We start from the raw sequence: 13,658 nt of genomic DNA on the forward strand, positions 1-13,658 counted from the left end.
CAGTATTCAGTTTCATGTAAGAATTTGCTGTATCAATAGATTACTGTATACACAAGACGAAATTTAAACCCCTAACATTTATTTAAACGAAATAATAAACTAACTACTAGACCAATTCAACTTAATTCTTAATTACATTTACTTTAAGGGAGCCACTCAAATAAAGATGCCCAAAAGATCTTTTTTTAAAGATATTTTTTAGTAATTAAAAATTAATACATATAATCGATTAAATTGTGTTATTTTTGTCAAAATTAAGCTAAAAAAAATTTATTTAACCGAAAAAATAGTGAATCAAATCTTGAACTGGTCTAAATTAATGTTATTTTTTTTTATAGAAAATAACTACAATACCCTATTATAAAAAATGACTAAAATACTTCTATTATATATATATATATATATATATATATATATATATATATATAATAAAAGTATTTTAATCATTTTCTATAATAAAGATATTGTAGTCATTTTCTATAAAAAATAATATTAATTTAGACCAATTTAAGATTTAATTCACCTTTTTTACTCAAATCAATTTGTCTAGCCTAATTTTAACAAAAATAACATAATTTAATCGATGATATGTATTAAATTTTAATTATTAAAAAACATCTTAAAAAAAATGTTTTAATTGTCATTATCTAAATGCATCCCTTATTTTAAAATTGGTTTACCTATTTTTCTATTGTGATAAACTAAAAGTACGTACAGTCCAACTTCGCCTCCTCGATCAGAAAAAATCCAAGAACAGCATCTACATTTACACCAATTTTGTGCCATCCCCACATGATCTATGCGGCTCAAGCCCTCTTTCACTTGGCCACTCCTCACTGCAGCAGCTCTGATTTGTCTGACACTAAGCTGCAAGCTCCGTCATCCTTCAACATACGTGTCACAACAGCATTTGTTTTCAAGAAAATTTGTATCTCTGTATTGGTTGTTTACACTATAATTGACCACATATATATAAATATATATATAGAGAGAGTAATTTAGATGTGAGAAAAATTAGATAGTAATTAATATACGCAGGTAAAGTTATAAAATTGTTTTTATAAAAACGAAGAAAAGAACTCAATACAATAAAGTAGAATATTACTTAACATAAAATTATAAAACCATACAAAGATACCAGTCAATTTATGAATACTACAATTGACAAAATTTCTAATCGAATGATTTATAGCTGACAAAGGTTTGTACGGTTAGAAAATGTGTCTATTTTTTCGCTACACCTTCCATTCATGTTCATATTCTGATCGAAACATACACAGTTCTCAATCTCTTAGATTTTAATTTTTGTTGAAAGCATTTTCCTTTTTTCTTTGTCCTTTCACATTAGAAATAAACGCAAACCCGTCATCCTTAGGTGTGGGTTTGTGAGATCATATAGCATAGATCTCAGGGTATACCACCACTCTTGCTTTTTTCTTTTCTTTTCATTTCTCATTTTTTTCAACTGTTTTATGGATAGTATGAGCACATTCCCCCCCCCCCCCCCCCCCCACTCTACCCAATGATTTCGAATTCTGGATATTGTTGTTGTGTACTATATCTTTTAATGGATCATGCATGGGTTTCTCCATTTGCATTTCCTTACATTTTTGAAATATTTCAAAGATAAATATGGGGATTTTTTCTAAAAGTTGCATGGCAATTGATGATCTTGACCTATTGTTCTTATATGCCATTATTTTAAATCCTTGTTTGAATTTATTGTGCGCTCTGTTTTCTTTATGGATTAAGATATAACATGAGCAATTTGTTTTATAAGATTAACATAATTTTAATGGAAGTTGTTCTGATCTTTTTTTTTTTCCTTCAGCAGCCAAATTTTAAAAGTTATGAAATACATTTGCATGGACAATCTCGACTGCATCCATTTTGGTGTTATTATGCCATTACTTTTAGTTTGTTATGTATTTAAAGCATGATGATAAGAAGTATTATAATTTTACTTTAGAAAACCTAGTGCAAGATTTTGGTTATTGAATCATTTTATTATTATTATTTCCACTAGGTTTTTTCATAATCTGTAATTATAAACAAGTCGGAACATAAATATGTTTGGATTTAGAAAAGCAGCGCCAGCCCCAAATCCTGCTCCTTCTGGTTCAGATCCTGAACCGGAAAAGAAGACAAACCTTACTACAGACAGAAGAACTTCTTCAGAACCTGTCATTGCACCAAAATCCAAAGGAAGCTATTTTGACGATGAGGATGACGACGACGATTATTGGGGGCGAAAGCCTACCACGACGGCATCGTCGCGCACCTCGGCTGCTGCGAAAAACAAGTATAAAAATGATTTTCGCGATTCCGGAGGTCTAGAGAATCAAAGTGTTCAGGAATTGGAGGGCTATGCAGTGTACAAAGCTGAAGAGACCACACAAAGTGTTAACAATTTGGTGAAGATTGCTGAGGACATAAAGGGTGATGCCACAAGGACCCTTGATATGTTGCACCAACAGGGTGAGCAAATAACGAGAACTCACAATATGGTTGTTGAAACTGAAAGGGACTTGAGTCGGGTATGTTTTTCGTCCTTTTTAACTTCTTCAAGATTCAATAACTTTGGGTTGCATTTGGATTATTATGTCTCTTTCAAATAAAACTACAAGATGAAGACACATATTTTGTTGGGAAATACTCCATGATGACATCTTTAGATAAAAATGACATTGTGAATCTTTAAATGATTAATAAAAAAATATTTAGTCAATTTTATCAATTCATCTAACGGTTTACAATGCTATCTTCATGTAAAGATGTCATCATGGAAGTATTCACCTTTTTTATTTTCACTTTGGAAAGTATATTATAAAATACAAGAAATAAATTCCTGTACATGGCAGATATATAGATTTTATGCCTTTATTCCTGTTTCTATAACTAAACAAGTTTTTAATTTGTATCTGTTGTCTTTGTATTTTTGTTTCAAAGACAATATTCAAACCTAAATAACCTTAGTAATTAATGGTCTAATGGACAATATCAAATTGCTACTTCTTTATGATATCTTTGTTAGAATAATAGAACATTATCTTTTATATATATATATATATATATATATATATATATATATATATATATATATATATATATTTGTTTCTCTTTCTATTTTCTAGTTTCTTTTAATTATTATTCCTCTATGATGTATTAATTCAAGAATTTATATTTTGATAATTCATCAGGGTGAAAAACTCCTAAACAATCTTGGTGGCATGTTCTCTAAACCTTGGAGGCCAAAGAAGACAAGGGAGATTACAGGCCCTAAAATCTCACTAGGTTTTTTCGCAATCATTTAACTTATATTATAATAAAACATTAAAATGTTATAAGAAATATTTTTATGTCTATTTTTTTATTCTTTTCTACTTTTGGTATAAAAAAATGAATAATAAAAATAAAAAAAATTAAAAGATTTATATTTTATACTAAAATTAAAAATATACAAAAAAATATTAATAAAAGAATGATGTAAATATATTTTTTAGGGATTATGTTAGGTAATTAATAATTTTTTTGAACAACATGAATAACCACCAATCAAATCAAAACATATTACACCTCCAAATTATTTACCTAAATCTTCGTAAAAAAAGTTTGATAATCAAACTTAGAGAACCAAAATCAACCAAAACTTTCTATTTTTAACTTTTTTTAATTAGATGAACTAAATTTAATTAATATTCTTTCACGCGCCTAGCAATATTTATTGTAAACATTAATTATATATATTAGATAGCATATTATAAATACATACCTTATCAATTTATATTCTTATTAAATGAATATATATAGTTTATATTTACGATTTTTGATTTATATTATAATAACAAAAGTATATTTTTTATTTATTATGTAACATCTATATATTTATACACTTAATTTTTATAATTAATATATTTTTACAATTAATATTATGAAATTTTAAACTATATTTTATTATATATTTTAAATTATTTCATATATGCACTAATAAATTATGATTCATGTTTTAATTTTTTTTGAAGATATTATACATTTAAATTAACGTATAATTTTTTAAATCATTGATAATTTAAAATTTTGTTTCATATTTTTCAAAGTGAAATTATTTATTTTGATTTACATATATTTTCAAATTTTATTATAATTAGATTTGAAAAAAGAATATCAAATACTTAAATTAATTTATTCAATTAGCAAATTTACTCATAACATCCATAAGTTCATACACATAACATTCATAGTTAGATAAGGTATATATAACATCCAAAATTTCATATTAATAACATCCAAAATTTCATATTAATAACATCCATAATTAATAAATTTTTATAATTAATATTACTAAATTTTAAACTGTGTCTTGTTATTTATTTCAAATTATCTTATATATACACCAAATAGTCATAATTTTAATATTTTTTATTTACTATTTATACGTATTCTTATTTATTGATTTTAATATGACGAGTTAATAATTATTTTTAAAATTTTATTTCTTAATTTTTGTTTATATTTTATTTTCTATTTTTTATTTTATAATAATCTATATGTAAAATATGAGTTGTATAACAGAAGTTGTTAAATTCTCTAATTTAATATCCATATTTTTATACGTATAATATTTATATTTTATATACATGATATCTATAATCAATAAATTGGTGCTAATTTATTATTATTTATTATTTCATTTTGCAAGTCATAAACCAACAATTTTAAATGTTTATAGTTTTCAATAAATAGAAACCCATCAAATTTAAGATATTTTTATTTTTTTAAAAATGTGTTGAAGTAATTTGAGATTTTTTAAAAATTAAAAATATAAGAATTTGAGATTTTTATTTGGGAGAAAAAATTATAGAATTATAAATGGATATAATAATAATGAGAGAGAAATTTTTAGAATTTGATTCACATTAAATTTAGAATTAACTTTTAGTATAATTAAATGAGGAAAGATAATTAATTATAGAAAGAAATTAATTGTGTCAATTAAATTAGAAAAGTGATTTACACTCTCTTATAAACGCAAATATTATTAATTATATATCTTTATTTATTATCTATAATATTTTGGCTATGTAGCATTACTCAATCTTAATATTAGAATAACTATCCGCACACCTAGTAAAATGAATATTCGATATATCCATTGTTCAAATTATTTAGTATTTTTTATTGTCTACCTATACTTTTTTTATTTTTTATATTATATTATTAGTTATATTTGATAGTGTGTGTGTAAGCAGACAATACAAATAAAAAGGGCGAAGCGAATAAGGAAGAGAGGGAGAAGTTGGGGTTAGGTCCTGGGCAAAAGGGACGTTCTGGCTCTAACACACCCCATCCTGAACCAACCAATGCCTACCAACAAATAGAAGTATGCCTTCTTTTTCCCCTTATATAAAAAAGGGAGTGAATGTTATCGTTTCTTAATTAATAATGTCATTATTATTAAAGAAAAGGGTGTTATTATTAAATTAAAATAACACAATATCACTCTCTTCTATCAAATATCAATCAAATTTTATTTTATTATATTCTGTGAAGCAACATAATTATCTCGTTATGTTTCTATAATAAATCAGAATGAAAAAGCAAAACAAGACGAAGGACTATCAGATCTCAGTAATATCTTAGACGATTTGAAGGGCATGGCTGTTGATATGGGAAGTGAACTTGACAGGTACTATACAATTATAGTATTGCCACTTATGAAAATCTGTACAAAACTATTATATGAGTAATTAAACACTCAAATTTTGGTCTCTAAAAATTTTAAATCATACATTTTGATCTTTCAAGAATTCTTATTGTTTGAAAGGTCTTTGAAATAGATTGATCCTTTTATAAAGAAAACTAATTTATTTTATAATAATATTTATTGGGATCTAATTATCTTATAACAAAATTTATTAAAACTTATTTGTTCAATATATGCATATTAACCATTTTATTTTAAGTCATAAAAAATCAAACTATCTGATAAAATAATATTTAGAAATTTTTAAAATAATAAAAATTTATTAGCGACTAAAATATTTAATTTGGAAATAATTGAGGGCCAATTTAAATATATAATCAAATTATATTGATATCAAATTCCTTATTAACCAACAAATATATCTTTACTGTGAAAATCAGAAAACATACAAAGTTTTAAGGAAATTTTTAAATTTGACTAACATGTTAAGAATTACGGATTTTGATTTTTGCTGTTATTACGCAAAGACAAATTTGTTAAGAAAAAATGATAGAAAACTAGATCGTTTGTTTGTTGGAAAATGTTTTCCCTATTTTGTTGAAAATATCATTTTTTTAAGAGTGAGTTTGGATTACCTTTTGAATTCATAAGAGTCTCATGTTAGTAACATATTAATTTTGGATTATTATGCTTTCAATAAAAATATTATGCTAGTAACATAATAATTTTTCTCTCTATGTTTTTATGTTTCTTGATTTTTTTTATTGAGTCATGTATAAAAATTATTATGTTTTCTCACTAGATTTTTATGATTTTTTTAGCTTTTTAGTACTGCTCATGTTTTAACGTTCTCTATCTTTTTAGTTGTACATGTTAGATCTTTGTTTAGTTCACTTACGTTCCACATGTAAAAATTGCAGGCAAAATAAAGCTCTTGATCATCTAAGTGATGATGTGGATGAGTTGAACTCTCGAGTTAAAGGTGCAAACCAACGTGCACGCAAGTTATTAGCAAAGTGAAAAGTGATAGTCTCCGACTGTTGCACTGTGAATTTAATTAATGAAATTTATTGGTCGGTCGGTCATCATGGTGTTTTGACTTGTTAATAATTATGATATGATTTCAATATTGTTTCTTTTCACTATTTTTGCCATTGTATTTTAAGAACATGGCAATTATAGACAAACTTTTTTATCATTTATTTATTTACTTTTGTATTTAGCAAGGTTCACAGAGCCGGATCAAACATTGAGTTGAACTAAATACAGTACTGTTTATAATGTTTAGTTCAAAACTAAAATTTTAATCAAAACCACCAAGTCACACTATTTAGACTATAAATTGAAATGCCTAGATTTATAGTAGAAGGGGATTGAGTAGTACTTTGACATTCTTTTTTATATTTAATAACTTTATATGAAGTTGTTTTATATTTGAAGTGTAACACTTTTATGATTAAAATGTTACGCTTCTGGTTGTATGACTTTGATACTAAAATATATTACGACGACTTCAAATATTTAATAATAAAATATGAGCATTTGATTTAAAATTATATCGCTGTTTTTTTTGAAAAACTGAAAAAATACTTTATCTTAAAAACAAACAAGCATATTCATATATACAAAACTTATTACATAAGTAGCTTATAAATATAATATACATATAAAACATATAATTCCTATCCCTCTTACAATATTATAATAACAAAGGCGAGAAAAGAATAATTATCTAACTAAAACAACAATATCGTATAAGAAAATGCAATAAAACTCTTCGTAAGCTCTTTCATCCCGTTCCTGAAAAGGTAAAGATGTAGGAAGTGATAACCTAACCACACGGTCTCACCATGAAGTTTCAGAATTTGTTATAAGAAGATATTTAAAAAGAAAATCGTTTTCAAACATAGTGATCATCCGAAAACCAAAACTCACTTTTCTTATAAAAGAATCTTAAAAGTTTCCTAACAGTATGAATGACCAATCTGTTCTAAGCATAGGTAATGATCGGAATTCACTCCCCATATAAAATCATGAATCCATTCTTTTGGCAAGCGCACCAAAATTGTCGTCAAGTAATAACCCACAGAGGAGTGGGATCGTATCCACAGAGATGGGTAGATTTGAGCAATTTTAATTAATGGGTAAATTAGTCAAGCTGAGTAATATAGAGTGTGATTGCAGAATTGTAAATAAGAAGGAATGTAAATGACTCAAAAGTAAAGAGAAGCAGTAAAGTGAAAAAAAGAAAATGGCAAGAATGTAAAGTGCAGAAACATAAATGACTTAATTGTAAATGAGAATGGGGATTAATAGAATGTAAAGAAAGCTATAAAGAATGGGGAAGATAAGAATAGGGGAAATTCATTGAGATCAGGAGATGTTGTTCTCTTTGGATTAAATCCAGCTCTTCTCATCTTCAATCATGCAACTCATCGACCTCTTGGCAATCATGATTGATTGAGCCCCAATCCCTTGGTGACTCAATCTCTCAAATCTTGATAATCAGCCAATTCCTTGGTCTAATTGCTCATGAAGAGATATATGCTTGGTCCCTGATTATACCACACATCATCATAGGTCCAAGTAGTAGGTGGATTATATGTCACCATATCCAATCACCAAAACCCAGATTCTACTCAAGTGTGAGAAGGGATTTCAAGCATGGTTTCATGTTTCCTCTTCCAAGGTTCCCATGAAACCCATTTTACATTCAACCTCTTTCCTAAGATGATTGAACACTAACATTAAAATGAAATTCCTTCTAGCAAACCAAAGAGAAGATGAAGAGAAGAAGAAATTAACTATCATTAATCCATCAAGTACAACAGAGCTTCCTCTCTCAATGAGAGGGAATTTAGCTACTCATAGCTTAAGAGAAAAGTACACAAGATGGATGAGATGATATGAAAAGTAAATCTAACTATGCTTCAACAAAACTACTACTCAACAACCCCTTTCTCAGTACTTTCAGGGTTATTTATACTACTCCTAGCACTAGAATAAAGAAAATACAAAAGAGAAAAGAAAATTACAACTGGAGGGAAAGAGAAACTCAAAAAACGTGACTCTCCAGGCTTGGCGTGTGACTGGCACTTGAGTGGCGTGCCATGCCTAGCCCTGGTTTTGGCTTGGCGTGCCACGCCTAGCTCTCCAAGTGGCACACTCCATGTGCTAAACTCTCTGGCGTGCCACGCCTTCGAGCCCAAGTGGCATGCTCAGGGTCTTTTTTAAACCTTGGTTAGCCTGGTGTGCCATGCCTTCGAGCCCAAGTGGCACGCCTAGGCCTTTTTCTTCTTCTTCTCCTCTCTGGAAAGTTGAACTGGGGTGGCACGCCCAGGGTCTGGCGTGCCATGCCCCTTGTATGTGCTTCACTCTCTTCTCTGGAAAATAGAGTTGGCGTACCACGCCCAGTGTGTGGCGTGCCACGCCCAACATTCTTCCATGCTCCAGTAGCTGGCGTGCCACGCCCAGCATTCAAGTGGCATGTCTAGATGAACAATGAGGGTTGGCATGCCACGCCTTCGACCTCAAGTGGCACGCCCAGCTTGCTTGGCCTTCTATAGTATTGGCGTGCCACGCCTTCGACACCAAATGGCACGCCCAGCTTTGCTTTGACCTTCTATAGTGTTGGCGTGCCACGCCTGGGTCTTCAAGTGGCACGCCCAAGTGAGGATGAGAGCTTGGCGTGCCACGCCTTCGACACCAAGTGGCACGCCCAAGGGCTTGGACCTTCAACCTCTTCTCTGAAAACTTGTACTGGTGTGCCACGCCTTGATGCTCACATGGCACGCCCACTTTTGGTGGCTCCTTTAAGCTTGGCGTGCCATGCCTAGGTCTTCAAGTGGCATACCCAAGTGATGGTCTGGAGCTGGCATGCCACGCCTTCGATACCAAGTGGCACACCCAAGTGGTTGTCCCTTCTGGATTGATGAACTGGCGTGCCACGCCCCATGGTTCAAGTGGCACGCCCATAATAGGTGATGGACTTGGCGTGCCACGCCCCTTTTGTGGCCTTCAGCATTGCTCTCTGGAAAACTATACTGGCGTGCCACGCCCAGCTCCTGGCGTGCCACGCCCACACATTTTCATGGCGTTTATTCCAAGTGGCACGCCAGTTTCACACGCCCAGCTTTGTTTTGTTGTTTTCTTCCATTTTTGTTGCTCTTTTCACTTGAAATTCAGCACAAACCCATTTCAAAGAAATGTACCATAATATTCATCAATTAGTTCATGAATTGCAATGATCAAATGAGATTATGCTCTTTTATGGTCCTTTTTAGGCAAGAAAAAAGGATAAATGATGCAAGTCATCAATAGGTTCATTAAATCTATGTTGAACCAGCTTGGTTTATCATACTTAACTAAACCTCAATCATAAACTAAACACGGCCTCCAACCCACCACATAATCAATCAACATTACCATCAACTCATCACCAATCATCAATCACAAAAGTACCACATCAGAAACAAACACAGGAAAAACAGACAAGGAAAGCACATGTATAGATAGTAGTTACAGCAAATAACTCAGATAGCAGTTAATAACAGTTAAGTAATTAGGCAAACTAAAGCAACTTCAAACTCAAACAAAGTATACAGATGCATATGATGCATGCCTGTCCTATGGCTGATGATATCATCTATCAGTTATACAGCCAAACCCGACATGTCTTGGTAGCTAACCTTGGAGAAAAACACCCATTGCGGAGTGATGACCGGATTTCACTACCACATATATAATGAATCCATTCTTTGGCAAGCGCACCAAATTGTCGTCAAGTAATAACCCACAATGGAGTGGGATCATATCCACAGAGATTAATTGGATTAAGCAAGCAATAGTTGATTAACTATCCTAGTTAGACAAGCACCATTGGATGATAAGCAACAAGGAATTGTAAATAACATGAAAGTAAAGGAAAGCAATAAAGTACAAGAAAGTAAATGGCAAAGAAAGTAAAGTGTTGGAAATGTATAGTGCAAAAAAGTAAATGACTATAAAGTAAATAAAAGAAAGAAAGATAAAATAAACATTGGGATCAAGAGATATTGCATTCTCCGGATTAATTGATTTCATCTCATCTTCAATCATGCAACTCATTGACCTCTTGGCAATCATGATTGATTGAGCCCTAATCCCTTGGTGACTCAATCTCTCAGATCTTGATCAATAGCCAATTCCTTGGTCTAATTGATCATGAAGAGAGATATGCTTGGTCCCTGATTATACCACACACCCTTATAGGTCCAGGTAGAGGGAGGATTATATGTCACGTATCCAAACACCAAAACCCAGATTCTACTCAAGTGTGAGAAGGGATTTCAAGCATGGTTTCATGTTTCCTTTCCTAAGGTTTCCATGAAACCCAATTGCATTCAATCTCTTTCCCAAGATAATTGAATGCTAGAATGAAGAACAAAATCACTTCTAGTAAATCAAAGAGAGATGAAGAGAAGAAAAAGAATAAAAACAATCAATCCATTGGAAAACAATAGAGCTCTCTTTCCCAATGGAAAGAGTTAGTAATTCATAACTAAATTATTTACAAAGTAAGAAAGAAGAGAGGAGAAATTGATGGTGAATGGAGAGAGTCCTAAGACTTCCCCAATCCAGCATGAGTAATTCTATGAAACTAATGCCCTTATATAGGCTCTCCTAAATTACAAACTTAAATGAAATTAAAAGCAAATTACAATGAAATAAAAATAAACTATTCTAGACTCTTCTTGTGGCCTTGATTGATTGATAAGTGTGGCTTGAATGAGAGTTGGAGTGGGATTGATTGAAGGTTGAGGGCCGCAGGGAGAAGTTGGCATGTGGTTCCAAGTGCCACTCCCACTTGATTTTTCCCTTTGGAGTATGACTCACTTTGCAATGTTGAAAGTATGGAGTTGGTTGGGCCTCAGAATGAATGTCCACTATAAAATATTATATATTGTTGGAAAGTCCTCGATGTTAGCTTTCCAACGCCGTTGGAATTAACTCATTTGGATCTCTGTAACTCAAGTTATGCCCATTTGAAGGTGAATAGGTCAGTCTGTCAGGTAGCCCGGCGTGCCACGCCCACTCTCTGGCATGCCACGCCCATATATTATGAAACTGGCGTGCCACGCCCACTCTTTGGCATGTCACGCCTTAAATGATGCTTTCTAGCCATTAGAACTGGCGTGCCACGCCCAGAACCTCAAGTGGCATGCCCATTATGAAAATAAAGCTGGCGTGCCATGCCTTCGATATCAAGTGGCATGCCCAGGTTTTGCAACGCTGAATTAATGGCTTTTTCACCTCTAGTTTTAACGTCCACCATAAAGTGTTATATATCATTGGAAGGCTCATGATGTCAGCTTTCCAACGCCACCAAGATCACATCATTTGGACCTCTACAACCCAAGTTATGTCTCTTTAAAGAAGAAGAGGTCAGACTGGTAACTTTGCAGTGACGTGTTTTGCTCCCTGTATTTTTGGGGTCAATATCTTTGTCAATTCCAGTGTCCATCATAAAGTGTTATATATGGTTGGGAAGCCCTGGATGTCTAATTTCTAATGGCACTGAAATCACTCCATTTGATGTTGTGTAACTCAAGATATCTTCATTTGAATGAGAGGATGTCAGGCTGACATATGCCCCGGCGTGCCACGCCCAATTCTTGGCGTGCCACGCCCATAGTGGGGCTCAAAATCACTCCTCTGGAACTTTAGCCTGGCGTGCCACGCCCAAAATACCAAGTGGCATGCCCTCTTTGACATCTTGGCTTCACAAACTTGGTGTGCCATGCCCATAGCACCAAGTGGCACGCCCTCTTTGAGACTTGGCTTCACAACTTGGCGTGCCACGCCCAGATCTCCAAGTGGCACGTCCATGTGAAATTCTTCAACCTTATTTGTTGGAATGTTGGCTTGGTGTGCCACGCCCATAGCTTCTAGTGGCACGCCCAGCTTCATATGTTATTTTCTTCCCTTTATGTTGCTCTTTTCACCTGAAATTCAACACAAACCCATTTCAAAGTAATGTACCATAATATATATCATTTAGTTCATGAAATTGCATTGATAAATGAGATTATGCTCTTTTTATGGTCCTTTTTAGATAAGAAAAAGGGTACATGATGCGCAGTCATCACAACACCAAACTTAAACTTTGCTTGTCCTCAAGCAAATAAAGAATCATGCACTAGAGTTTGACAAACCAAGGTGAGAAGAGTAGCAATTTTTATGTTCATGGTTGGCTAGTTTCTTATGCATGCTACAATCACCAAAGAGATTCAAATGAATGATGCTTCTATCTAGCTCATTTTATGAAATCTTTTTCTTTATGTTCCTTCCTTGAAGCAAGCTTTTCATTCTTTTCTTAGTTTATCTTTTTGGGTGCTTTGCACCATGTGTTGAAAGCTATGACTCTAAATGCTTTGTTTTCAAGTATTACCACTTAATACATAAGCGCCACAAGCATTTAATTAGAGGACTCTTTTAGCTCATTTGTTTATTTTCTTTACTCTTTAATCATTGATGCTCAGAGCCTTGAGCTTTGAGGGAGTGCTTTTGCACTTGAGCCAAGCCTTGACTCTAAGTGTTTTGTTTTCAAGCTTTTTGCTTGATACATAAACACCACAAGTACTTAACAAATGAATTGTCATTGGTACTCAGAGCCTTTAGCTTTCTCATTCTTTCCTTTTTCTTTTCTTGCCTCATTTGCATTTTGCTTCTTCAAGGTTTTCATGATTTCAAAAATTTCATAAAATGTCCTAGATAAAAACTTCAATTAAACAAATTCAAATGCAATTGAGCAATAATAATCATGCTAGCTTCCCAATACTTATAAGCTCATGCTAACTTCTTCTTTAATTACCTTGTTTGTTTATGATCATGAATCTAAATTGCTTTGAACTCACAAAATTCAAGATGGTAATTATGATAACATAGCACATGTTACAATTCAACAATCAAGCTA

General features: G+C 32.0%; 1 protein-coding gene across 1 annotated transcript; it reads left to right on the plus strand.

Annotated features, from left to right (window-relative positions):
* Positions 1 to 2,069: 2,069 nt before the first annotated feature.
* Positions 2,070 to 6,724, plus strand: LOC130980844 (putative SNAP25 homologous protein SNAP30). Its single transcript, XM_057904486.1, has 5 exons — positions 2,070 to 2,537; positions 3,201 to 3,294; positions 5,250 to 5,380; positions 5,589 to 5,686; positions 6,625 to 6,724. The coding sequence occupies exons 1-5, from the start codon at positions 2,070 to 2,072 to the stop codon at positions 6,722 to 6,724; spliced, it is 891 nt and encodes a 296-aa protein (XP_057760469.1).
* The last annotated feature ends 6,934 nt before the right edge of the window (positions 6,725 to 13,658 follow it).

Source organism: Arachis stenosperma, chromosome 5 (genome assembly GCF_014773155.1).
Source record: "Arachis stenosperma cultivar V10309 chromosome 5, arast.V10309.gnm1.PFL2, whole genome shotgun sequence".
Lineage (NCBI taxonomy): Eukaryota > Viridiplantae > Streptophyta > Magnoliopsida > Fabales > Fabaceae > Arachis > Arachis stenosperma.

What these genes read in the sequence shown, in the direction of transcription:
- LOC130980844 (XM_057904486.1), top strand. Translation starts at nt 2,070, where the DNA reads ATGTTTGGATTTAGAAAAGCAGCGCCAGCCCCAAATCCTGCTCCTTCT. An exon ending in AGGCCCTAAAATCTCACTAG is followed by an intron (nt 3,295 to 5,249) that starts GTTTTTTCGCAA and finishes GTGTGTAAGCAG; the next exon opens with ACAATACAAATAAAAAGGGC. An exon ending in ATGGGAAGTGAACTTGACAG is followed by an intron (nt 5,687 to 6,624) that starts GTACTATACAAT and finishes TAAAAATTGCAG; the next exon opens with GCAAAATAAAGCTCTTGATC.